The 25,928-nt window shown below is 45.2% G+C and overlaps 1 protein-coding gene across 2 annotated transcripts in view; it reads left to right on the top strand.

Annotated features, from left to right (window-relative positions):
- The window catches only part of LOC103014975 (unconventional myosin-XVIIIb-like), a 44,675-nt gene that overhangs the window by 12,445 nt on the left and 6,302 nt on the right, over nt 1–25,928 (top strand). For both annotated transcript variants that reach the window (XM_057527294.1, XM_057527295.1), the window contains 4 exons: nt 7,711–7,909; nt 9,932–10,074; nt 10,895–10,992; nt 12,042–12,105. In XM_057527294.1, the coding sequence (XP_057383277.1) occupies nt 7,879–7,909; nt 9,932–10,074; nt 10,895–10,992; nt 12,042–12,105 (336 nt within the window). In that variant the 5' untranslated portion in view covers nt 7,711–7,878. The remainder of the gene's footprint in view (nt 1–7,710; nt 7,910–9,931; nt 10,075–10,894; nt 10,993–12,041; nt 12,106–25,928) is intronic.

The following is a 25,928-nucleotide window of genomic DNA, read 5'->3' as shown; positions in this document are numbered from 1 at the left end:
CCCTCCCAGCACCACATTTCAGAAAGTGCCTCCAGGCCAAGAGCTGACCCAGTCTGGGGTCCTCCTAGTTTGCTTCCCTTCTTTCAGGGACTGTAGCCCCTTCTGTGTCTGAAAACAGTTACTTCATATATTTTGTCCAGTTTTCTGGTTGTTATTGTGGGAGCTTAGGTCCGGCTCTGGTTACCATATTATGTTCTGAAGTGTAATTTTATTTTTGAAATAAAGTATTTGGTTCTTGACAGGAGAATGTGTTAAATATGTAAAATTGGGACTACCTGTAAAACCCTAGATGCATAACACCATTGTTATAACTTCACAAAGTGATGTAAAGATGGTGATGATCAGTTTCCGGCTTATGCATAGCAGCACATGTAAACCTCAGAAGCAGAAGCTTTGAAAAGTTCTATATCAGTACCGTTTGAATGATAACAGCCCATAATCAAGCCCTTAGGTGCTCAGTGTTCTACATACAGATCTTTTTTTTAAAAAAATCATCTTACGTGTGTGTTTTTAACATTTTTTATTTATTTATTTATTTATTTTTGGCTGCGTTGAGTCTTCGTTGCTGTGCACGGGTTTTCTCTAGTTGCGGCGAGCGGGGGCTGCTCTTCGTTGTGGTGTGAGGGCTTCTCACTGTGGTAGCTTCTCTTGTTGCAGAGCACGGGCTGTAGGCACGCGGGCTTCAGTAGTTGTCGTGCGTAGGCTTCAGTAGTTGTGGCTCACTGGCTCTAGAGCGCAGGCTCAGTAGTTGTAGTGCACGGGCTTAGTTGCTCCGAGGCATGTGGGATCTTCCCGGACCAGGGCTTAAACCCGTGTCCCCTGCATTGACAGGCGGATTCTTAACCACTGTGCCACCAGGGAAGCCCCTGAAGTTTTAATTTAATTTTAATCAATTTAAATTTAAATAGCCCCATGTGGCTAGTGGCTGCTGTATTAGACAGCAAAACTCCAGGTAGCAAGGGAGCAGGGGTAGAAAGACAGCCCTGTGATGGAGCAATCAGGGGAGCCTCCCAGCAAAAGACTGACCAGCCTCTTGCCTCACTGTGGCAGGGGAAGCACCAGGCTGGAAATGGCAAATACTTGGCACAGGCACCACTCCTAACCATTCCTGCACCCATGGCAGACATTGCTAGTCGATCACCACACACTTTCTTGCTAGTTCAGCCATAGCTCAGGATCCTTCTCAGTACAACACTCCAGGCAGTCCCCAACTACACATCAGTAGATGCTAGCATTTGAGAGAAATATTACTGCTCATCCCTAGGCCAGGAGGCTCATCTGGAAGGTCCAGGATCTCACCAGGCTGTAAGGTGGCTGGCAAGGGACGTGTGGCCAACCTGGGTCAGTGAGGCAACCACAGATATGGAGAGTGGAGAGGCAATGTGCTGGAGGAGCCAAGATTTTTCTATTTCTTCAAGAAACACTCAGCATGATTTAGGGAGAGAGGAAGGGGGTGGGAGGAGAGGTGAAGACTTGTCAAAGCCAGCTGATGTGCAAAGCATTTGGAGATTTTTATTGAGCTGGGTGCAATATTGTGATTTATGAAGAAAAATACATATTTGGTCATTCAGACCAAAAATATATATTTGGTCATCTCCCACATGGCCCAAAGCTTAAAATATTTACATTTTCGCCCTTTTTGGAAAAAAAAAAAATTGCTGACCCTTATTCTAGAGAGGGTTCTGAATTGCCCACAAAAGTGGACTTGCTGGATTAAAGGAAATATACATTGAAAATTTCAGTAGATGCTGCCCTTCATACTTGCACTAGCAGTGTATGAGATTGCCTGTTCCCCAGTGTCCTCACCAACACAGAGTAATATCAAACTTTTCCATGTGGCCAATTTGATAGGTGAAAATGGTATTTCACTATAGTTTTTTTTTTTTTTTGGTGTGTTAGTTTCTGCTTTATAACGAAGTGAATCAGCTATACATATACATATATCCCCATATCTCCTCCCTCCCGCATCTCCCTCCCTCCCACCCTCCCCATCCCACACCCCCAGGCGGTCACAAAGCACCAAGCTGATCTCCCTGTGCTATGTGGCTGCTTCCCACTAGCTATCTATTTTACATTTGGTAGTGTATATATGTCCATGACACTCTCTCACCCTGTCACATCTCAACTCTCCCCCTCCCCATATCCTCAAGTCCATTCTTTAGTAGGTCTGTGTCTTTATTCCCATCTTGCCACTAGGTTCTTCATGACCCTTTTTTTTTTTCCTTAGATTCCATATATATGTGTTAGCATACTGTATTTGTTTTTCTCTTTCTGACTTACTTCACTCTGTATGACAGACTCTAACTCCATCCACTTCATTACAAATACCTCCATTTTGTTTCTTTTTATGGCTGAGTAATATTCCATTGTATATATGTGCCACATCTTCTTTATCCATTCATCTGATGATGGACACTTAGGTTGCTTCCATGTCCTGGCTATTGTAAATAGAGCTGCAATGAACATTTTGGTACATGACTCTTTTTGAATTATGGTTTTCTCAGGGTATATGCCCAGTAGTGGGATTGCTGGGTCGTATGGTAGTTCTATTTTTAGTTTTTTAAGGAACCTCCATACTGTTCTCCATAGTGGCTGTATCAATTTACATTCCCACCAACAGTGCAAGAGGGTTCCCTTTTCTCCACACCCTCTCCAGCATTTATTGTTTGTAGATTTTTGGATGATGGCCATTCTGACCGGTGTGAGATGATACCTCATTGTAGTTTTGATTTGCATTTCTCTAATGATTAATGATGTTGAGCATTCTTTCATGTGTCTGTTGGCCATCTGTATATCTTCTTTGGAGAAATGTCTGTTTAGGTCTTCTGCCCATTTTTGGATTGGGTTGTTTGTTTTTTTGTTATTGAGCTGCATGAGCTGCTTGTAAATCTTGGAGATTAATCCTTTGTCAGTTGCTTCATTTGCAAATAATTTCTCCCATTCTGAGGGTTGTCTTTTGGTCTTGTTTATGGTTTCCTTTGCTGTGCAAAAGCTTTTAAGTTTCATTAGGTCCCATTTGTTTATTTGTGTTTTTATTTCCATTTCTCTAGGAGGTGGGTCAAAAAGGATCTTGCTGTGATGTATGTCATAGAGTGTTCTGCCTATGTTTTCCTCTAAGAGTTTGATAGTGTCTGGCTTTACACTTAGGTCTTTAATCCATTTTGAGTTTATTTTTGTGTATGGTGTCAGGGAGTGTTCTAATTTCATACTTTTACATGTACCTGTCCAGTTTTCCCAGCACCACTTATTGAAGAGGCTGTCTTTTCTCCACTGTATATGCTTGCCTCCTTTATCAAAGATAAGGTGACCATATGTGCGTGGGTTTATCTCTGGGCTTTCTATCCTGTTCCATTGATCTATATTTCTGTTTTTGTGCCAGTACCAAACTGTCTTGATTACTGTAGCTTTGTAATATAGTCTGAAGTCAGGGAGCGTGATTCCTCAGCTCCATTTTTCGTTCTCAAGATTGCTTTGGCTATTCGGGGTCTTTTGTGTCTCCATACAAATTGTGAAATTTTTTGTTCTAGTTCTGTGAAAAATGCCATTCACTATAGTTTTAATTGTACTTACCTTATTAGCAGTAAGATTTAGTATTAGGGAGTAGGTATAATAAAATATATATGTGGTCTTTGTCCCTCATTCCTGGCACAAAACTTCTAAAACCTGTGGAATTTCCAGATAGGAGTGTCTTTTGATATTCATAACAAAACCGTTTCAACCACACCTGAGTTTGTGTTAATGAGGTGACTTTTGGAAAGCCCCTAAGGAAGGGGCTGGTTGCCAGGGGAACCAACCAGAATTAGAGGATTGGAACTTTCAGTCTCTTCCACCCTCCCCCCACCCCCTTGAAGGGGAGAGGGCCTTGAGGTTGAATCAGTTAATCCTGTCTACATAACGAAGCTTCAGTGAAATTAAAAGAATGGGGTTTGGAGAGCTTCTGGATTGGTGTACACAGGGAGGTGCCGGGTGGGACAGCATGGAAGCTTTGCACCCCTTTCCCCATACCTTGCCCTGTGCGTCTCTTCCATATGGCTGTTCCTGAGTTAGATCCTTTTATAATAAACTGGTAATCTAGAAAGGAGGAAAAAAAAATATATATATATATATTTGGTCATCTCATATATATTTGGCTTTCCAAAAGTCACCTCATTAACATAACAAAAGGCACCTTTTTTAAAAGATTAATTTTTATTCGAGCATAGTTCTGCTGTACAGCAAAGTGAATCAGCTATACATATACATATATCCCCTCTTTTTTGGATTTCCTTCCCATTTAGGTCACCACAGAGCACTGAGTTGAGTTCCCTGTGCTATACAGTAGGTTCTCATTAGCCTGGAAGGGCGACGCTGCACTCTCCCCTCCCTTGCCAGGCAGGCTGTGCTTGTGTTACTGCAGCCCAAGGCCCTGAGAGCCTGCTCTGGTTCCTTAGGGGCCCCTGGGAGGGGTGTTTGTCACAGGTCTCTCCGCAAGCCCAGTTCTCTCGACCGTGACTGTCCTCGATTGCGGCGTCTGCTACACGGCCTGGGTCAAAGAGCCTAAAAGTGCGGGGATTGGGACCCAACCTGGTAGGAGGAACTTGAGTCCCGTGATCCCCCTAAGCCCCTGTAACCCTGCGGTGGGCGTGGGTCCCCCTCAAGTCACGCTGCCTCCCACACCCACAGCTGCCTTCTGTCTTTGGCTGAGTCCCCTCTGGTTCCTCAAATGGCCACCAGGTGGGAGCAGAGACCTGCGGTGAGGCTGGGACTGAGGCCTCCTTGAAGATGGGCTAGGAGGGGTCCAGGCAGGGCTGGGGGCCTCTCTCACTGGGGGTCTGGGCCTGCCGGGTGGCTGGGAGCTGGGTGCGTGCCTGGGGGTGCAGGCCTCTTTTGGGGTGAGTGTGCTGTGACTGCGTGGCGTGTAGATGGGCACACCTGTGTGCAGAGGCCTCTGCAGCTGTTGGGTGCGTGTGCCCTTGAGCGTGCCCGTGTGCAAGCATGCAGGGGTACCTGTGTGTAACTGCGGGGCCTGGGTCTGCAGAACCCTCCCTGTTCCCCTGCAGGCCTGAGAAGGCTGACGATTGGGATAGCCTGGCCCTTGAACTTTATGTTTCCAAAGTGGGAGGTGGCTCCGAGGCTCGGACCTCAGGACCCCCTGCCCGCTGCGTTCCCTTAGGCTGTGTCCAGCCAGTGTGGCGGCTTGTCCTACTTTGCCAGCTTTGGGGTCCTGCTGAGCCTTTTTTAGTTATTTATTTTTTTAACATCTTTATTGGAGTATAATTGCTTTACAATGGTGTGTTAGTTTCTGCTGTATAACAAAGTGAATCAGTTATACATATACATATGTTCCCATATCTCTTCCCTCTTGCATCTCCCACCCTCCCTATCCCACCCCTCTAGGTGGTCACAAAGCACCAAGCTGATCTCCCTGTGCTCTGTGGCTGCTTCCCACTAGCTATCTATTTTACGTTTGGTAGTGTATATATGTCCATGCCACTCTCTCACTTTGTCACATCTTACCCTTCCCCCTCCCCATATCCTCAGGTCCATTCTCTAGTAGGTCTGTGAGCCTTTTGATTTGTGTCAGGATGGGGACTCATTGCTGTTCCTGGGGGCCTCGGGGTAGGAAAGGCCAACAGTGCACTGGGGGTGCTCCTTAGCCCCAGGCTGGGGGTTCGGGGAGGGGGAGGGCCGCCACACCGGAGTTTGTGCCCCTGGTCCTGCCAAGCCGCTGGGAGGGTGGATGCTAGCCCACTTGTCACCTGCTTAGCATCCTGGGCTTCCAGGGTCCTCCTCCAGCCAGGCCCGTTTCCCTGCTCCCTTTGGTGCCTTTCTACTGCCCTCACTACCTCCACCGCCCTCTTCCGTTCTCCCTGAAAACCACCAGGCTAAGCAGACATTTGTCAAGGTCACAGTGACCTCCATGCTGCCAAGCCCAGCGGACAATTCTCCAGCCTCCTCTGACTTGACCCTCAGCAGCACTTCAGGGGCTGGTCCTTCCCTCCTCCTGCCATCACTCCCTTCCGTAGCTCAGGAATTCCGCTCTCCTGGTTTTCCTTCTGTCCCGCTGGCCCTCCCTCTCAGCCTCCTTTGCTGGTCCCTGATCTCTCCAAGTCTGGGTGCCCCATCCCTACACCTCTTCTCTCTCCCTCTTTAAACGCCCACTTCCTTGGTGATCTCATCCAAGCTCATGGCTTTAGAATGACTCCCGTTCAGTATAATTTAATTAGTTGGTTTTTTATCATCTGTCTTCTCCCAAATGAAAGCAAGCTCTTGACAGGCAGGGCTTTTTTTGTCTTAAGTCAGGTTTATTAAGGTATAATTTACATACAGTTAATGTCACCTTTTTTAGTGTTCACTTCTGTAAGTTTTTGACAAACACGTATAGTTGTGAAACTGTCTCCGCCATCAATTACAGGACAGTTCCCATCACCCCCAAAAGTTCTCCATACCCTTGTGGTCATCCCCTCCCCCATGTCCCGCCCTTGGCAGCCACTAATCTGTTCTTTTGTCCCTTTTCCCTAGTTGTGCCTTTTCTGAAAAGTCATAAAAATGGAATTGTACTGCGTGTAACCTTTGGAATCGGCTTCTTCCACTTATCACAATGCACAGCTCATTTGAGATTCACCCATATTGTTGCAGCTGTGAGCCATTAGTTCTTTTATTCTATTGTATTTTATTGTGCAGCTTTGTTTATGTGTTCAGAGGGGGACCAGTTGTCCTGGTTTCCATGGGAGGGAATGGTTTTTCTGGGACATGGGACTTTCAGTGCTAAAACCAGGGTGGTTGGTTATCTTAGTTCTTTAGTTGAGGGACATTTGGGTTGTTTCTAGTTTGTTGATGATTTTGAATGCCTACTCAATATAACCAGCGACAGAGGGTTTTTTGGTGAACACAAATGTTCATTTCTCTTGGGTAAATACCTAGGAGTGGGATTGCTCAGTTGTATGACGAGTGTACATATCACTGTAAAAGAGGCTGCCAAGCTGTTCTCCAGAGTGGCTGTATTGTGTAGCATTGTGGGAGAATTCCACTTGCTCTGCGTCTTAACCAGAACTTGGTAGTGTGTCAAAAAAATTAAAAACAGGTTTTTTAGCCATCTTAATAGGTGTATAATGATATCTCCTCACGGTTGGCAGAAATTTCCTTTATTCGCCTTGAGTAGTGTTGTGCCCCCAGTGCCTGGGTTAGTGCCTGCTATGTAGTAGACACTCGATGAATATTTTTTTTTTTTACTGAGTGAATGAATGTATGGATGGATGAATGAATGAAGTCAAAGGGGCTTCTGGTATCTAAATCTGTTGTAGCAAATACATAGCACACGTACCGCCAATTCCCCCATGCCCCATTCTGTTTCCATGGCAGATGTCACTCATCAATTGAGCCATTTTATCCACCTGCTTCATTTCAGACAGGTACGATCCGGTCCTTTGTGTAGCAAGTGAGATGAGCCCCATGAGCTAATGCAGCTCTACTTCAAGCCTCTCATTGGCTGAAGAAGAGGCCAGGCTCAGAGCAGGGTCCAAGGCTGCCCAAGGACTCACAGCGAGCCAGTGGCAGGACTAGATCTCCAGGCTGGGCTCTCCCCAGAAAAATGCACAACGTCTCTGACAAGGCTGGAGTAGGATGGGAGGCATGGACATGGATCTGGGCTTGAGGCCGGGTTGGAGCATTGTGGAGTGCTCCCTGGGCCCCGGCTGGGTGGGAAGGCTGATGCCGGCGATCTTCCTGCAGGTGCCCAGGAGCTGCCGGGATGGCCTACCCGCCCACGTTGGCTCCCTGGCCCAGCGGGCATACTGGGCTCTGCTGAGCCAGCAGAGGGCCCAGAGCATCGTGGCCCTGGGCCGGAGCGGTGCTGGCAAGACCACCTGCTGCGAGCAGGTCCTGGAGCACCTGGTGGGGATGGCAGGCAGTGTGGATGGCAGGGTCTCAGGTACAGTGGTCTCCAGGTGACGTGCAGCTGGGACGTGGTGGGGGCGGTGGCGTGGGGGAAGGGAAGGGAGAGTCGGAGGGGGTGCTGGGCGGCTCTTTCTTCTATCTGCTCAGCTAGCGTTCACTGAGCACCTAGCTGTGTGCAGACCCCGTGCTGGCTTCTGGGCAGGGCCACCCCAAGTCTGTTGGGTACTTTTGTGTGAATTAGAAACAGGTACTCCTTGCCTAAGACACTCACTGCCACATGTGGAACAGTCGTCACACATTGACATTGTTAGAACCAAACACTTGCCCACCGCGTTCTGGGCTATCATCCTAATAAGTATACAGGCCTATGGCTATCTGATATAAATGCTGTGCCCTTAGGTGTGGTGTCCTTGTGCAGCGCACAGCCCACTGGACTGTGCAGAGGACCCGATAAGTAAAAACAAAGACAAGGAGGCACTGACAGCCGGAAGGGAGACTCAGCTGCGCATCTGTGCCAGACTCGAATGCTCTGCACCGCTTGCTGGCCGAGCTGGGGAGGGGAGAGGCGGAGGGAGCACAGAGAAGGGGCCAGGGGGCTTCCTTGAGGAAATGATGTTTGAGCTGGGCATTAAAGGAAGAGTGTCAACATTGTAAATCAACTATACTTCAGTAAAAAATAGTGTCAATTGGTGATAATAATTACAATATTGATGGTGATCGTGGTAAATGCTTGCTGAGGACTTACGCGCCAGGCTCTATTCCAAGCAGGTTAACTTATTTATTATTTAAAACATCCCTATAAGGTAGACATTATTATTATTTGAATTTTATAGATGAGGCCATTAAAACGCAGGGAGGTTAACCAGCTTGCCCAAGGCCACACAGCTCATACATCCTAGCACCGAGATTCAAACACAGACAGTTTGGCTCCAGAGCTATTACCCCTGGGCCAGTGTTCTCAATGTATTGTTGCCCCTCTGAGGAGCCTTTTTAGTTGTTCTTTCTCCTAATCGTCTCCCACCATGAAAAGTTAATGCCATAGATTCACCATATATTTGTTTATGCAGTGTGTGTGTATGTGTGTATATATATACAGACACACACAGACATATATATATATGTATCTGTGCTCTATTCTATACATAAGAAAGGAAAACTGCCCCCATCCTCAAGAATCGGTTTCTGCCCTCTTGGGGGCAGTATTCCCCCTGCTGAGAATATATGGCCCAGGCAGTATTGCTTTTCTAATAATAACAAACAATACTAACACCACCACATTTTGAGCATGTTCTGAGCACTTTACATTATTAAATCTTTTAGTCTTTGTGGCAACCACATGAGGTAAGTAAGTACTATTATTACCCCCATCTTATAGATGGGGTATCTGAGGCACAGGGAGGTTAATTTATTCGCTCCAAATCAGGTGACTAACAAGGGGGAGAGGCCATATTCAAGCTTGTTTAACCACTGTACTATCCTGCTTCTCCACTGGGGTTATTCCAATGCTTTATTGATCACCTGTTCTGCACCTGGCCCAGGTTAGAGCCCTGTTAGGAGCTGGGGATACAGCAAGGAGAGGCCCTCCCAGAATGTAGTTCTGCTGAAAGTGTGTGTTGGGGGCGTGGGAGTCAGGCTAGGCTGTATCCAGGTGCCTAGCACATAGTGGGTGCTCGTTAAATAGTTATGTTAAAAAGCCTGGGACTGCAGGGCTTTTTGAGCTGGCTGTGATGGGCGTTCCCCGAGAGCAGGTCCAAGAATGTGAATGCCCTGCCCTGCTCCTAGACTCCACCAGGCCCAGGAGGCCCTAGGGCAGCCCTTGTCACTCAGATTGTATCAATCCTAGGTGTGTGTATCTCCCCTTCTGGGCTCACTCTTGCTCCCCCCGCGCCCCTGCTTGCAGCACAGGGCCAGCCCAGCAGCGGAAGAGGTGTGGCTTAGAGCTGAGTTGGGGGAGTGGAGGGGGCCCTGCTGGGGCCTGGGGCCAGAATGGGGTCCTGTGAGAGGTGGGGGTGGCAGCACCCGGGCCACTGGTGATGCCCTGTCTGTGCCCCACCAGTGGAGAAGATTCGAGCCACCTTCACTGTCCTCCGGGCCTTTGGCTCCGTGTTCACCGGCCACAGCCGCCGTGCCACCCGGTTCTCCATGGTGATGTCACTGGACTTCAATGCCACAGGCCGAGTCACGGCCGCCCAGCTCCAGGTGAGGCCTCTGGGTGGGAGGGAGAGGGGGCTCTTTGGGGCTGCAGTAGCCTCAGCCCCCCTCAGCAGGGCCCACGCCTCCAGATGGGACCCTGGAATGTGTCTAAATGGTCATCGCTCCCCAGGCCAAGGCCAGCTCCTCCCCACCTCGCTCAGTGCCCAGACATCTCCTCCCCGAGCACGGCGGCTCGTCTGTGCCTCGGAGTATCACAGGGATGAAATACTCATGAGTAGATACATAATTCAGCCGCTCATTAGCTGGGTCTTAAAAGCGTAAGCTGAAATTAAACAGGCGCTCGCTGGCCTTCTGCGGCAGCCCGTGTGTGACAGGCACATGGCCTGTTTGTTCCTCTCTCTGAAATCACCCGGCTCCTCCCCTTCCCCCCGCAAACATTCTGTTTGAACAGAAAACAGGATTAGGTTATTAGAAGGGTTGTTTGTATGTGGAGCTAGGAGAATACCCAGACTCGCTGGTGCACGATAAATCCCTTTCTGTCCCGGCCCTGAAAGTCTACCGTGCATCACCATGTGGGTCAAGTTATTAAGGGCTTCGGTTGCATAAGAGTGTGTTGGAGGGCGGCTCTGGGTTAATCGTTAGTACCCTTGGATTCCTTCATCGGAATGAGCCCGTTGCATTCGTAGATTGCCTGCGTGGACTCTGAATCAGTGAGACAAAGGCCTGGCACGTTTTGATTTGGAGGCGTCCAGCCAAGTTGGGGCCTGAGGTGCTGCCTCGAAGAGTGGGCCTGGGGGTTGGTGGGGGTGTGCGGGCAGCCTAGCGGGGCCTCGTGCTGACCGGCGCCTGTCCTCTCCCCTGGCAGACGATGCTGTTGGAGAAGAGCCACGTGGCCCGGCAGCTGGAAGAAGGCAATTTCGAGGTTTTCTCCCAGATGCTAGCCAGATTGGACCTGGATCTCAGGTGAGCGACTGGGCTGAGCAGGGACGGCCGAGGGCAGTGAGACAAAGGGCCTCCGCTCTCCAGGGCCCCAGCCCTGCCTCTGCCCAGAGCTGAGAGGCAGTGGAGCCCAGTGGTTAGGAATCTGGCCTCTGATTCCTGCTGCCTGGTACTGCTCCTGGGCTAGGTGAACCTGACCAGGTGTCACCTGCTCTGAACCTCAGTTTCTTCCTCTGTAAAGTGGAAATAGTACCTTGACTGACCTTACAGGATTAAGTGAGATCATTCACATATGGCTCTTCATACACGCTGGGGGGTGGTGGTGGATGTCTGCTGTGACGGTGACATTTTGGTACAGGTTCTGACAGCAGCGTGGGAGGTGGGCAAGGAACAGCAGACCCCAAATCTTCCAGAAGCTCCTAAACTCTGTGAGAGCCTTGGGTGCACCTGAGGTAGCTCAGGGCGAGGAGGCACCAGGTGGAACAGCAGAGAAGCCAGAAGACTCATCTGGGAGGGCCTTCTGGGGGAGGTGGCCCAGGGAGTCATCTCTGCCCCTCGCTGACTCCTGTGAATTCTTGGACATGTGGCTCCCTGTCTCTAGCCTTGGTTTCCTCATCGGTTGAACGAATGAGTAAGGTTCTATCTAGTGAAGCTCCAGGGAGTGCTCACCCCAGGCGAGGGGTGATAATTTTCAGTTTGCCTCTGCGTCCCCCATCATTTGTCTCCTGCCTTCCACCCCCATCTGAAGGGCAGGCCCAACCTGTCCTGAGCCTCCTGGCTAAGGCCAGAGGGGCACCTTACCCTTTGGAGAGAGGGCAGATTAGAGAGGAAACTCCCAGTTTTCAGAGCAGGGTAACTGAGGAGTAAGGAAGCTTCTGGAAGGCCTTCACTTAAGAAGGGCCCATTGAGGGCAGCAAGTGAGGAATATTTGGGAGGCAGGGCCAGGGCCTGAGGCAGACCCCGGGGCCACCTGGGGCACTCTGTGGAGCCCCGTGCCATGATGCCCACCTGCCCTGCCAGGCCACTGGTGTGGGTGGGTCCTCCCTTACTTCTGGTCCCCTCTCTGTTTCCAGGACAGAACTGTACCTGCACCAGCTGGCAGACAGCAGCTCCTTCGGCATGGGCGTATGGCCTAAGGTAAAGAGGAGGTCCTTCTGGGTGTGAGTGGGTGTCTGTGTCCCCATGGCCAAGATGGGAGGGTCCCCTGTGTGGCTCGTCCCTCTGCCACTGGGGTGAGTAGTTGGCAAGGGCTGGTCACGTGGGGGAGGCAGGGTTGCCTTTATGGGGCCTGGGCTTGTCAGGGAAATGAGTCTTGTGCTAATAAAGGGAACCAGGAGGTGGTTTGTGTAGAGGTAAGGGCGCGGTCTCCGGGACAGGCTGTCTGGGTTCAAACCCCGGCTCTGACACTTACTGGATATGAGACCTCCGGCATGGACCCTAGCCTCTCTGAATGTCTGTGTCCTCTTCGGTAAAATAACAACAGTAGCTAGCGGTATCTGCCTCATGGACCTGTTGTCAGGATTAAATGAAATGATGTGCAGAAAGCAGCTAGCACTGGGCTTGGATTACATCAGTCAGTGGCAGTTTTCTTAGGAAATATTGTTGATGATTAATGTGGCTTCCTGGAAGATGGGGCCTGTGAGTAGGGCCTTGAGAGGTGGTATTCGGTTGTTTAAAAAAGCACATTGTTCACTTGTTTATTCTTTTATTTATTTTTTTATATTTTAAAAATTGTTTTGAGTCACCCACCCCCACCCCCACTCCTACCATCATCCCCTGTGCCAGGCCTGTGCTGAGTGCTGGGATTATGGTCCTCATCCCTGAATTTTCACCCTATCAAGAGAGAAAGACTTGGGAATTAATGCAATCGTGTGGGATAAGAAAAATGCCAGAGTTTGTACAACATTCTGTACACCAGAGGATAGATGAAAGCTACTTGGCCTCAGTCAGGGAAGGTTTCTTAGCCAAGGGGACATCTGACCTGGGTTTTGAAGGATGAGTAGGAGCTTACCAGGCAGAGGGGAGTGAATCATTTCTACTCTGAAGCCCTTTTCCAAACATACGTGTCAGGGAAACAAATGGTGCTGGAATAATTTGGTCTCGTCATGCAAAAAAAAAGAATTTCAGTCCACAAATTCACACCATGTACAAAAATCGACCAAAAAAAATGGATCATAGACCTTAATGTAAGACTTAAAATCATAAAATTTCCAGAAGAAAACAGGAGGAAAATTTCTGTAACTTTGGATCAAGCAAAGGCTTCATAGATATGACCCCAAAAGCACAGTCCATGAGAGAACAAATTGATGAATTGCACTTTGTTGAAATTAAGAACTTCTGCTCTTTGCGTGTCACTGTTAATATGAAAATACAAGCCACAGACTGGGAGAAAATACTTGCAAATCACATATCTGAAAAAGTCTTTGAATCCAGAATTTATAAATGACTCTCAGAACTCATAAATAACCCAACAAAAAAGATGGGCCAAAGATTTCAACATAGACTTCCCCAGAGAAGATACTTAGATGGCATGTGAAAGTATATTAAACATCCTTAGTCATTAAAGAAATTGAAACTCGAACCATGATGAAATAACTACTACACAATTACTAGAGTGTCTACACTTGAAAAGATTGATCGTACCAATGCTGGTGAGAATCTGGGGTAACTGGAGCTCTCATACCCTGCTGGTGGGAGTGGAAAATAGTGCACCATCTTGGAAAACGGGCTCTTACAAAGTTAAACATACACCTCCCACGTGGCACGCTAGTCTACTCCTAGGTATTTATGCAGGAGAATGGAAGTGTACATCCGTGCAAAATTTATTTTACATGAAAGTTCATTAGCAGTTTTATGTGTAGTAGCCAAAACCTAGAAACTACCCAAAATGTCTATTAACAGGTTAATGGATGAATTCATTATAGAAAACCATAAAGGTAGGATACTACTCAGTAATAACAATGAACTGCTGATACATCCAAGAACATGATGGCTCTCAAAATAATTGTGCTGAGTGAGAAATCTCAGATGAAAGAGTACAACCATATAATCCCATGTATTTGAAACTCTAGAAAATGCAAACGAATCTGCTGTGACAGCAAACAGGTCAATGGTTGCCTGGGGTTTTGGTTGCAGGAGGAGGGGAGAGAGGATTATGAAAGGGAATTTTTGCGGGTGATGGATGTGTCCATTGTCTTGAGTGCCAAAGCTTTCACGGGTGTAGATGTCAAAGCTTATCACAGTGTACTTGTTAAAGATGAGTGGTTTATTTTTGCCAGTTACACCTCAGTAAGGCTGTCTCACACTCTCTCTCTCTGCTGGGTACTATCCACAGAGTTACTGATTAAGTAGGTCTGGGCTAGGGCCTGAGAATCTGCATTTCTCACAAGTCCCCAGTTGATGGCGAAGCTGTGGGTCCAGGGACCCCGCTTTGAGAACCACTGTAGGTGAGTCTGTTTCGACAGTGAGTGGAGTGGGATGGAGTGGGGTGATGCGGCTCTCCCAGCTTCACCTGCCTGACACCCCCCTCCACGGGGGGGACTTGCAGTATGTTCCTCTTTCATGCCTCTTCTCCCCCTGGTTTCCGCGGAGCTAGGAGCCCAGACTGGCCCCAGCACGGCAGGGGATGCGAGGCTATCCCAGTTCTGGGTTTTCTTTAATGAGGTTGGGCCACATGTATCCATTTGAATCAGCAAGAGCGTTGTTGTTTGTTTTCTTGGTTTTGATGAGGAGAAGGGCTCAAGCCAGGCCCTCGTGAGCATCCCAGCCTGACCTGTTTGTTCACAGTCTGCATACAGGAATGGGGCACAGTGTGAACCCAATCAAGGAGGTGTTTGAAGTGGCTTTCTTTTTCTGTGTGTTTCTGGGGGTTGTTTTTTTAGACCAGTTGATCTGTGGGAACTGGTAGGGTATTTCTCTGTTCTTACCCTGCTACCTGGCAGGTATGGAGAGTGTTTTCTTTGTTCTCTAAGAGCAAAAATACAAGCTGGAAATTCGTCGGTCTTTGATAGAAGCCTGGGCTAGTTTTCTGGGATTGGGCCATCAGGTACTGACTCAGTGAAGGAATTTGGTGGTCAGGAAATCACCCCAAGAATGAGAGTTGCTAAGTACAAGCCCCCGAAGTCCCCAGAGTCAGCAAATAAAAATATGGGATACCTAGACCATATTCATCTTGTAACTGATCTAACAGCATGGTGACTGTAGTTAATAATACTGGACTTACTGTACATTTGAAGTATCCTGTGAGAGTAGAACTTATGTGTTCGTACCACACACCAAGAAACGGTAACTATGTGAGGTGATGGGTGTATTAATTAACTTCATTGTGGTAATCATTTTACAATGTTTATGTATATCAAATTCTCACATTGCACACCTAAAAATACACAATTTTTATTTGTCAATTGTAATTCAGTAAAACTGGAAAAAATACACGATGCCCGGTTAAATTCGAGTTTCACATAAACATCGAATACTTCTTTTTAAGTGTGTCCCAAATATTACATGGGCAGGCCTGGAGGCTTGAAGTTGTATCAGAGAGGGCTACCTGGAGGCGGTGAGTACAAGCTGGTCTTGGACTGTGAGAGAAGTTAGGCAGGTGCAGTGAGGCCAGCCTTCCTGCTGCACCGAGCTCCCGACGCAGAGGCAACGGCGGGGGAGAGCCAGCAGTGCAGTGGTTGCAGAGCACAGGTTGAGGGTGTGGGCCCGGGGGGCTGTCAGCTGGAGCGGCGGGGCTAGGTTGTGGGGAAGCCGGCCCTCGGGGTGGTGCTGGCCCTCCGTGGCCGCCTTCGCTCGCTGATGGCCAGCTTCCCCTCCTTGTCCCTGCGCTGCATCCTACCTGCCTGCCACATTTCAGCTTTTACTTACTTACTTATTTATAAAATTTATTTATTTTAGTTTTGGCTGCATAACCACAGTTATTGTATTGGTCATCTCTGTTTGTTTGTTCTTTAATTCTTCTAGGTCTTTGTTAATCATTTCTTGCATCTTCTCAATCTTTGCCTCCATTCTTATTCCGAGGTCCTGGATCATCTTCACTATCATTATTCTGAATTCTTTTTCTGGAAGGTTGCCTATCTCCACTTCATTTAGTTGTTTTTCTGGGGTTTTTTCTTGTTCCTTCATCTGGTACATAGCCCTCTGCCTTTTCATCTTGTCTATCTTTCTGTAACTGTGGTTTTTGGTCCACAGGCTGCAGAATTGTAGTTTTTCTTGCTTCTGCTGTCTGCCCTCTGGTGGTTGAGGCTATCTAAGAGGCTTGATGGGAGGCTCTGGTGGTGGGTAGAGCTGACTGTTGCTGTGGCGGTCAGAGCTCAGTAAAACTTTAATCCACTTGACTGTTGATGGGTGGGGCTGGGTTCCCTCCCTGTTGGTTGTTTTGCCTGAGGCAACCCAACACTGGAGCCTACCTGGGCTCTTTGGTGGGGTTAATGGCAGACTCTGGGAGGGCTCACGCCAAGGAGCACTTCCCAGAACCTCCGCTGCCAGAGTCCTTGTCCCCACAGTGAAACAGAGCCACCCTCCGCCTCTGCAAGAGACCCCCCCAACACCAGCAGGTAGGTCTGGTTCAGTCTCCCCCAGGGTCACTGCTCCTTCCCCATGGTCCCGATGCGCACACTACTTTGTGTGTGCCCTCCAAGAGTGGGGTCTCTGTTTTCCCCAGTCCTGTCGAAGTCCTGCAATCAATTCGCACTAGGCTTCAAAGTCTGATTCTCTAGGAATTCCTCCTCCCATTGCCGGACACCCAGGTTGGGAAGCCTGACGTGGGGCTCAGAAGCTTCACTCCAGTGGGTGGACTTCTGTGGTATAAGTCTAGGAAGTTCCTTTTAACTCCTAATTTACTAAGAGGTTGTTTTAAAGTCACAAACAGGTGCTAAATTTTACCAAAATTTTTATTGAGTTAATAAAGATTTTTTTCTTTAAATGAATCACTGAATTACTGTTTGGAAATATTGAACTTTGCCTCACATTATATGCAAAAAGTAATTGATTTGTGTCACAGCCCTAAATATAAATGCTAAAATCATAAGGATTCTAGAAAAATTATAAAAGAATATCTTCATGTCCTTGGAATAGCTGATGCCTTTGTAGAGAGGACACACAAAATAATCATAAGAGAAAAAATAATGAATTAACTACATAAAAACTGAAAACTTTTTTTCCAACTTTATTGAGATAGAATTGACATACAACATTGTGTAAGTTTAAGGCGTACAATATTATTATTTGATACACATGTATATTATATAATGTTTACCACAGTAACATTAGTTAACACATCCTTCACCTCATGTAACTACCTTTTTGTTGTCGTTATGGAGAAAACATTAAATCTCTACTCTCATAGCAACTTTCAACTAAACAATATAGTATGTTAACTACAGTCACCATGCTGTACATTAGAATCCCCAGAACTTGTTCATCTTATAACTGGAAGTTTGTACCCTTTGACAAATATTTCCCCATTTCCCCCACCCCTCACCACTGGCAGCCTCCATTCTACTCTCTGTTTCTACAAGTTCAATGTCCTTAGATTCTGCAAATAAGTGAGATCATCCACTATTTGTCTTTCTCTGACTTTTTTTATGTAGCATAATGCTCTCAATATCCATCCAAGTTGTAGCAAATAGGAGGGTTTCCTTTTTTATGTCTGAATAATATTCCATTATATATATATATATATACACACACACACACATACATACATGCATATATATACACACCACATTTTCTTTATCCATTTATCCATCAATGGATGTTTCCATGTCTTAGTTTGTTTCCATGTCTTGATTATCGTGAATAATGGGAGTGCAGATATTTCTTCCATTTTGCCTTATGAAAGCTTTCATAGGAACACTCTACTTTTGGATAGCAGGGGAAACCTGTGTTAACCCCTTATCAGATGTGTAGTTTGCAAATATTTTCTCCCATTCCGTAGGTTGTCTTTTCATTTTGTTGACTGTTTCTTTTGCTGTGCAGAAGATTTTTAGTTTGATGTAGTCCCACTTTTGCTTTTGTTGTTTGTGCTTTAGGTATCATAGCCCCCCAAAAAGTTACCAAGACCAACGTGAAGGAGCTTTTTCCATTTTCTTCTAGGAGTTTTATGGTTTCAGGTCTTATGTTTAAGTCTTAATCCATTTTGAGTTAGTTTTCGTGAGTGGTGTAAGATAGGGGTCCAATTTCATTCTTTTCCATGTGGATATCCAGTTTTCCCAACACCACTTATTGAAGGGACTATCGTTTCCCCCATTGAGTGTTCTTGGCTCCCTTGTCAGATATTAGTTGACCATATATATATGGGTTTATTTCTGGACTCTTGATCATTTTCCATAGGTCTATGTGTCTGTTTTTAACCAGCACTATACTGTTTTAATTACTATGGCTTTGTAATATATAGAGCTTGAAATCCGGAAATGTGATGCCTCAAGATTGGTTATTTTTGTTTTTCAAAATTGTTTGGCTATTTGGGGTCTTTTGTAGTTCCATATGAATTTTAGCATTGTCTTTTTCTATTGATGTGAAAAATGTCATCAGAATTTTGATAGGGATTGCAGCAAACCTATAGATGGCTTTGGGTAGTATGGACATTTTCAAAATGCTAACTCTTCCACTCCATGAACACAGGATACCTTTCCATTTATTTGTGTCATCTTCAATTTCTTTCATCAATGTCTTACAGTTTTTGGCATATCGATTTTTCACTCCCATGGGTAAATTTATTTCTAAGTATTTTATTGGTTTTGATGCTATTGTAAAAGGGATTGCTTTCTTTATTTCTTTTTCACATAGTTCATTGTTGGTGTGTACAAATGCAACTGATTTTCATTCTTTAATTTTGTAACCTGAAGCTTTACTGAATTCATTTATTAGGTCTAACAGTTTTTTGGTGAAGTCTTTTGGATTTTCTATATACAAGATCATGTCATCAGCAAAGAGACATTTTTACTTCTTCCTTTCCAAACAAGCAAACAAATGTGATACACCACATTAATAGAATGAAGGGAAAATATCATAATCATATAAAACTATGCATACAAAGCATCCCCACTGCCACCATATCCACCACCACCACAGCTGCCAGCAAAGCCACCTCGACCACTGAAGTTTCCTCCACGACCAAAGTTATTATTCCCACCAAAACCACCTCGACGACCAACACTGAAGTTTCCAGGACCACTTCGACCTCTTTGGCTGGATGAAGCACTAGCTATCTCTTGCTTAGATAGGGCTTTCCTTACTTCACAATTGTGACCATTCACAGTGTGTTATTTCTGAATGACAATCTTGTCTACAGAGTCATGATCGTCAAAGGTTACAAAAGCAAAGCCTCTCTTTTTGCCACTGCCTCAGTCAATCATGATTTCAGTCACTTTAATTTTCCCATACTGTTCAAAATAATCTCTTAGGTGATATTCTTCAGTGTCTTCTTTAATGCCACCAACAAAAATCTTTTTCACAGTAAGTGGGCACCAGGTCTTTGAGAATCTTCTCTTGAGACAGCCCTCTTTGGTTCCACAACTCTTCCATCCACATTGTGTGGCCTTGAATTCATGGCTGCATCCACCTCCTCCACAGCGGCATATGTGGCAAACCCGAAGCCTCTGGAGCACTTGGTGTTTGGATCCCTCATTACCACACAGTCTGTGAGCGTTCCGCATTGCTCAGAATGGCTCCTCAGACTCTCATCAGTTGTTTCAAAGCTCAAACCTCCAGTGAAGAGCTTCTGCAGCAGTTTGGGCTCTTTGGGAGACTCTGTCTTAAGACATGATGGCAGTGGAGTGGGGTGGGGGAGGACTTTAACTATGCTTACTCTGCGCTGTCCATGGGCAGAAAGCTGGTTTGTATATGTTGAAACATATGCATCACAGCGATAAATCCATTTGATCATGTGTATGATCCTTTTAATGTGCTATTGAGTTTGGTGTGCTAGTATTGAATATTTTGTTGAGAATTTTTGCATATTATGTTCATCAAGGATATTAGCCTGTATTTTTCTTTTCTTGTAGTATCTTTATCTGGCTTTGGTGCCTGGGTAATGCTGACCTCTTAAAATGAGTTTGGGAGTGTTCCCTTCTCTTTAATTTTTTGTAAGAGTTTCAGAAGAATTGGCATTAATTCTTCTTTAAATGTTTGGTGAAATTCACCTGCAAAGCCATCTGATCCTGGGCCTTTCTTTGTTGAGAGGTTTTTGATTACTGATTCAATTTCCTTACTTGTTATCATTCAATCTTTTTACTTGTTACCAATAACAAATAACTCATCCTTAGTAGGTTGTATGTTTCTAGGAATTTATCCATTTTTTCTAGGTTGTCCAATTTGTTAGTGTATAATTGTTCATAGTATTCTTGTATAATCCTTTGTATTTCTGTGGCATCAGGTGTAATGTCTCCTGTTTCAGTTATCATTTTATTTATTTGAGTCCTCTCTCTTTTTTTTCTTGGTAAGTTTAGCTAAAGATTTGTCAATTTTGTTTACCTTTTCAAAAAACACAACACAATTCTGTTGATATTTTCTACTGTTTTTCTATTCCCTATTTCATTTATTTCTGCTCTGATCTTTGTTACTGCCTTCCTTCTGCTAACTTTGGGCTTAGTTTGTTGTTTGGTTCTTAGTTTGTTCTTGTAGTTGCTTGAGGTATAAGGTTAGGTTGTTTATTTGAAATATTTCCTTTTTTAATGTAAGCATTTATTGCTATAAACTTCCCTCTTAGCACTGCTTTTGCTGCATCCCATTAGTTTTGGTGTGTGTTTCCATTTTTATTTGTTTTAAGATTTTTCAATTTCCATTTTGATTTCATCTTTGACCCATTGGTTGCTTAGGAGTATGTTATTTAATTTCCACATATTTGTGAGTTTTCCAATTTTACTCCTGTTATTGATTTCTAGTTTCATACCACTGTGGTCAGAAAATATATTTGGTATAATCTCAATATTTTTAAATTTGCTGAAACTTGTTTTTGACCTAGCATGATCTATCCTGGAGAATGTTCCATATGTGCTTGAGAAGAATGGGTATTCTGCTGCTGTTGGATGGAATGTTCTATATATGTCTGTTAAGTACATTTGGTCTAAACCATTGTTCAAGTACAGTGTTTCCTTACTGATTTCTGGTCTGGATGACCTATCCATTGTTGAAAGTGGGATGCTGAATTCCTCTACTATTACTGTATTACTCTCTGTTACTCCTTCAGATCTCTTAGTATTTGCTTAATATATTTAGGCACTCTGATGTTGGGAGTATATGTATTTACAATTGTTATGTCTTTTTGATGAATTTACCCATTTATCATTATATAGTGACCCTCTTTTTATCTTGTCATGGTTTTTGACTTGAAATCTAGTTGTCTGATACAAATATAGCTGCTCCATTTTGATTCCCATTTGCATGGAATACCTTTTCCCATCCCTTCACTTTGAGCCTATGTGTGTCCTTGAAGTTAAAGTGAGTCTCCTGTAGGCAGCATATAGTTGGGTCTTTTTTTAGTCCATTCAGCCATTCTGTGCCTTTTGATTGGCAAATTTAATCCATTTATATTAAAAGTAAAATCCAGACAGGGCCCTGACTACCAGCATACTCTACCATGGCTGCTAGGTCTTGCCACAGTCACATGGAAGTAGAAGCTCATGTTGGGAGATAGGTTAAGTGTATAAAGTTGCACAGCTGGAGGGGCTAGCTGCAGGGGAGTCTGGTGATACAGGCTAGTGATAGGAAATCGGGCCGATCCAGGCTCACAATGATCTGGGGGGCCCTAACTGTCAGCATGCACTTCCGTAGCTGCAGGATCTTGCCAACAGATGCACGTATGGCTATGGAGGTAGGTAATGGGCATCAGGCCAGTGGCATGCAAGTGCATAGCTGGAGGGGCTATCCCCAAGCACACACACTTAGGTGGGGGTCAGCTGCAGGGAACTATGCTAGTGTCTTGAACTCACACACAGCCACAGAAGACTGAGAAGGCTGCCAGTGTGGGTCCTGGGTTCCCTCAGGGGTGAGGGGGAGAGTTGGGGGAGACTCAGGTGGCTGGCATCAGCAAACACAGATACCTGTGGGGGAAAACCGGTGAAATCTGCAGGAGTCTGAGGCAGCTATGTTGGCCGTTGGTTTCTTCAGTAGGGAAAGCTGCTGGGGTGGTCTGCAGAGCATGTCACTGGGAACCACCACTGTTTTCCCGACAGTGTGGCTGAAACTGGTAGCCTCTTCATTGTTCCTAGCCATCATGGCTCAGCTCTGCTGGTTTCTGGATGGGGTGAACTCAAAGTGGTTCACTCATGCAGTGCCCTCAAAGGCTGAGGAAGCTGGTAGCTCACCCCACTCTCCCTTTTCCAGGGAGGAAACTCTTTCTAGCTGGGGATATCCCTCAGCACTGAGCAATGCTGGCTTTGGGGGATACATTTATATAGGCAAAATGAAGCTGTTCTTCCTTCCCTTTTTGTGCAGTTATTCTCAGGGTCTTTGTCCCACCATGTTGCTAAAGTTTTTTAAGTGTACTCCAGAGCTCTCCAAAACTGTTTTTGTTTGTCAATAGCTGTTTAATTGTTGATCTTTGTGAGGGAACTGGAGGCTGCCGTCTCCTACTTCACTATCTCAATGATGTCGCTCTTTTTCCCTTCTCTGTTCACTTTTCTTCATTCTTTTTTCTTTCTGTTCCTCATACTTGACAGTTTCAACTGTCCCAATTCAAGTTTACTGACTCTTTCTTCTGCCCACTCAAAAGTGATGTTGAACCTTTCTAGTGAAATTTTTATTTTGGCTATTGTGCTTTTCAGCTCCAAAACTTTCATTTGGTTTCTTTTTATAATTCCTGTCACTTAATTGATATTCTCACTTTGGTCACACATTATTTTCCTTTAGTTTTTTGTTCTGTTTTGTTTTGGGGTTTTTTTGGTCCATGTTTTCCTTTACCTCTTTGACTATATTTAAGGCAGTTGTTTTAAAGCTTTTATCTATAATTTCAAAGTATGGACTTCCTCAGGGAAAGTTTCTGTCATTTTTTCCCTTGGAATGGGCCTGTTGCTTTATATGTCTTGTAATTTTTTTTTTTTTTACAAAACTGGACATATGACTATTATACTGTGGTAACTCTGAAAATTAAATTCTTCCTCTCCCTGGAGTTTACTCTGTTATTAGATGTTGAAGGATGCAGAAGTCCATTTGTTTAGTGACTTCCCCAAACTATTATTGCAATGGCCATATTCTTTATTGATGTGGCCACAGAAGTCTTTGTTCCTTAGCTTCTGTTCAGCTGCTGTTTTGATAGAGATTTCCTTGAGTGACAGAAGCTCTCCCAGTCTTTTAAAATTGACTGTGCTGGGGGCCTCCTTCAACTCCTAGCCAGGCTTGCACTGGATCTGACCAAAGTGAAAGCTTAGGGTCTTCTCAGGTCTTTTCTAAGCAGGTGTCTTACCCTGGTCATAAATATGGCTTTCTAAATTCCCCAGTATATACGGTTGTTTTTGGATGTCTTAATTTCCCAGAGACACTTTCCCCAGATTTTGCCTTAGGCAATCTGTTGTGTTTTGACAACACAAGAGTCTTTGCAAGTTTGGCTTGCAGTGTTTTCAAGCTTTTCCAGTCTGAGTTCAGAGTTAGGTGAAACAGAGCTGCACCTAGTGTCAGTCCTTCAGGTAGCCCCCCAGACAGGTTAGAAGGGGCACACACAATAATTTGTGAACGTGGTCTGCTCTGCTCCCTGTGGAACTAGGGAAATGGTTCCACACTGGGGACATGAGCTACCCCTACTTTAAGACTAGTGCCAATTTATGACTGGTGCTGCTTTAAGACTGCCACCACACAGCGAGAGGTTAAGGGAAGGGCAGTAAGATTGCCACAAAGTCTTCCTACCATTTTGTAGTGACTTTTCCTTGATTCCATGCTTGTTTGGTTGCTATAAACTTTTATAAATCATTTTCCATAATTCTCACAAAATTGGTTCCGACAGTTTCTGCTCATTTTTCTTTCTTTTTTTTTAAACATCTTTACTGGAGTATAATTGCTTTACAGTGGTGTGTTAGTTTCTGCTTTATAACAAAGTGAATCAGTTATACATATACATATGTCCCCATTCTGCTCATTTTTCAGTGTTTCTATTGGAGGATGAGAGTTTGGAGTGGCCTACTCCACCGTATTGCAGACATCATTGTTTTTATGATCTCCTCCTGATTTCTTTTTCTTTGAAGACTTTTTATATTCTTTGTCCTTTTCCCCTAATAGTTTCCTGCTATCTTTTCCTTGTTGATTCGCAGGAATTCTTGGAATAGTCTACCTACCAACTGCTTGCTATTTTTTGTATTACTTCCTCACTTCATGTTCTGCCTACTCTCTTTCTGGAACTTCAACGAGATGAATGTTGGCCTTCCTGGGTCCATGTCTTCTGAATTTTATTTCACAGTTTCTATCACTTTACCTCTTTTTAGTACATTTTAGGATAATTCATGGGCTTCATATTTCCATCCACTAAGGTCAGTTCTGTCCATTCTGCTATTTAGCCCATCTTCCAAGTATTCTGTTTCAACAAGTTAAATTTCCCTTTTCAATATCTTTGGGTAGATAGTATAGTGCAATATTAACAAACTGGAACTCAGAAGTCAGGACCCTGGCCCTGGAGCAGTCAGAGTTGTGGTGTGAGAATGAGAGACAAGGAATGTAAGCCTGTAAAAACAGCTTGTGCTAACTAACATCGTGGACATGGTGTGAAAACTTGTTCTCTAAAATCATAGACTGAGAAGCTTGGCTATTTGAAACGATACCAGTGAGAATGAAATAGCTCACTCTTGCCTGATGGCTCTGAGTCACACGGGTCACTAACAGAGAAACAGCCTCACTTTCCAACCCAGGCGCAGAGCTTCAGATAAGGGGTCTTCAGACATAACATTCCACATTTATCTTAACTTTGAATTTCCAAGATAACAGGAACCCTGGGCCTGTTTCTTAGACCAGCCTGTATATTAACCCCTTTACACACTCTCTCTGTTTTACTTTGAGCCAAACACAGTCTCACCTAAATTTTCCCTAAACTCCACACTTCCTCCAAATCCCATGGTAACTCTATCTCTTCCTCTATTTGGTGAGAAGCTGCACTTCTGCTTGAATGCCTCCCTTGCTGAAGCAAGTTGAATCAACTTAGCTTTGTGGGGCCATAGGTGTGTTCCTGGCTTCAAGAGGGGTCAAAAATGATGAAAAGTGATGTTGGGTTCACTGAGTAGAAAAAAATGGAGTCTGCAAGATGGCTGAACCAGGTGAATGACTACTGAGGAGACAAGAATGGAGACAGAGAGAGAAGAAGAAGAGAGGGTGAAGAAGAAGAGAGGGTTTAGAAGAAGGAAGGTTGAGAAGAAGACAGATAGTCTTTTAAGGAAATGGAAATGCAATTCCTGATCAAGAGTCTGTGTGATGGTGCCCTATAGACCTTTGAGACAGCTATGAGAAGTGGATCTGTTCTAATAATGTAGGTGTGGGGTATGGTATGGTGAATTTGGTGCAGCCACAAGAGAAGAGAACCAGGCTTGAAAGGCAGAAGTTTATTATAGTCACAGATCCCAGAGAGGAGGGCACTGCATGCCATGCAGGGCCACAGGGGGAAGCACCACTGTCAGTCAGAAGGCAGAAAGGAGCAAGAGGAAGGCCTAGGCCACAGACTTTATTGGGGTTTCTGCAGGAAAGGCAAGGCAGGGCAGGTAAACAGCTTAGGATTGGCCGGTATGAGTAATTCTGGTGCGCTTTGGGCTATTGAGGTGGTCTCTAATTGCCAAGTACCTGGCCCTGGGATGATTTAGGACAGAGGAAATATTGCCTGGGCCTTGGTGTGTGAGAGTTAGATAAGGAGGTGGCTGGTGTATAGACATGATTGGTTGGTCAGTTTATGACAGATGTGATCCGAAACAAGCACTTTGCCATCTCTCCCCAGTCTGCAAGGCCTCCAAATGCCAGAGTATCAAAGTACAGAAAATAGGAAAATATAGCTA

Source organism: Balaenoptera acutorostrata, chromosome 13 (genome assembly GCF_949987535.1).
Source record: "Balaenoptera acutorostrata chromosome 13, mBalAcu1.1, whole genome shotgun sequence".
In the NCBI taxonomy this organism is placed as follows: Eukaryota; Metazoa; Chordata; class Mammalia; order Artiodactyla; family Balaenopteridae; genus Balaenoptera; species Balaenoptera acutorostrata.
The sequence above is the reverse complement of the archived record's forward strand: the minus strand, read 5'-3'. Positions and strand labels throughout refer to the sequence as shown.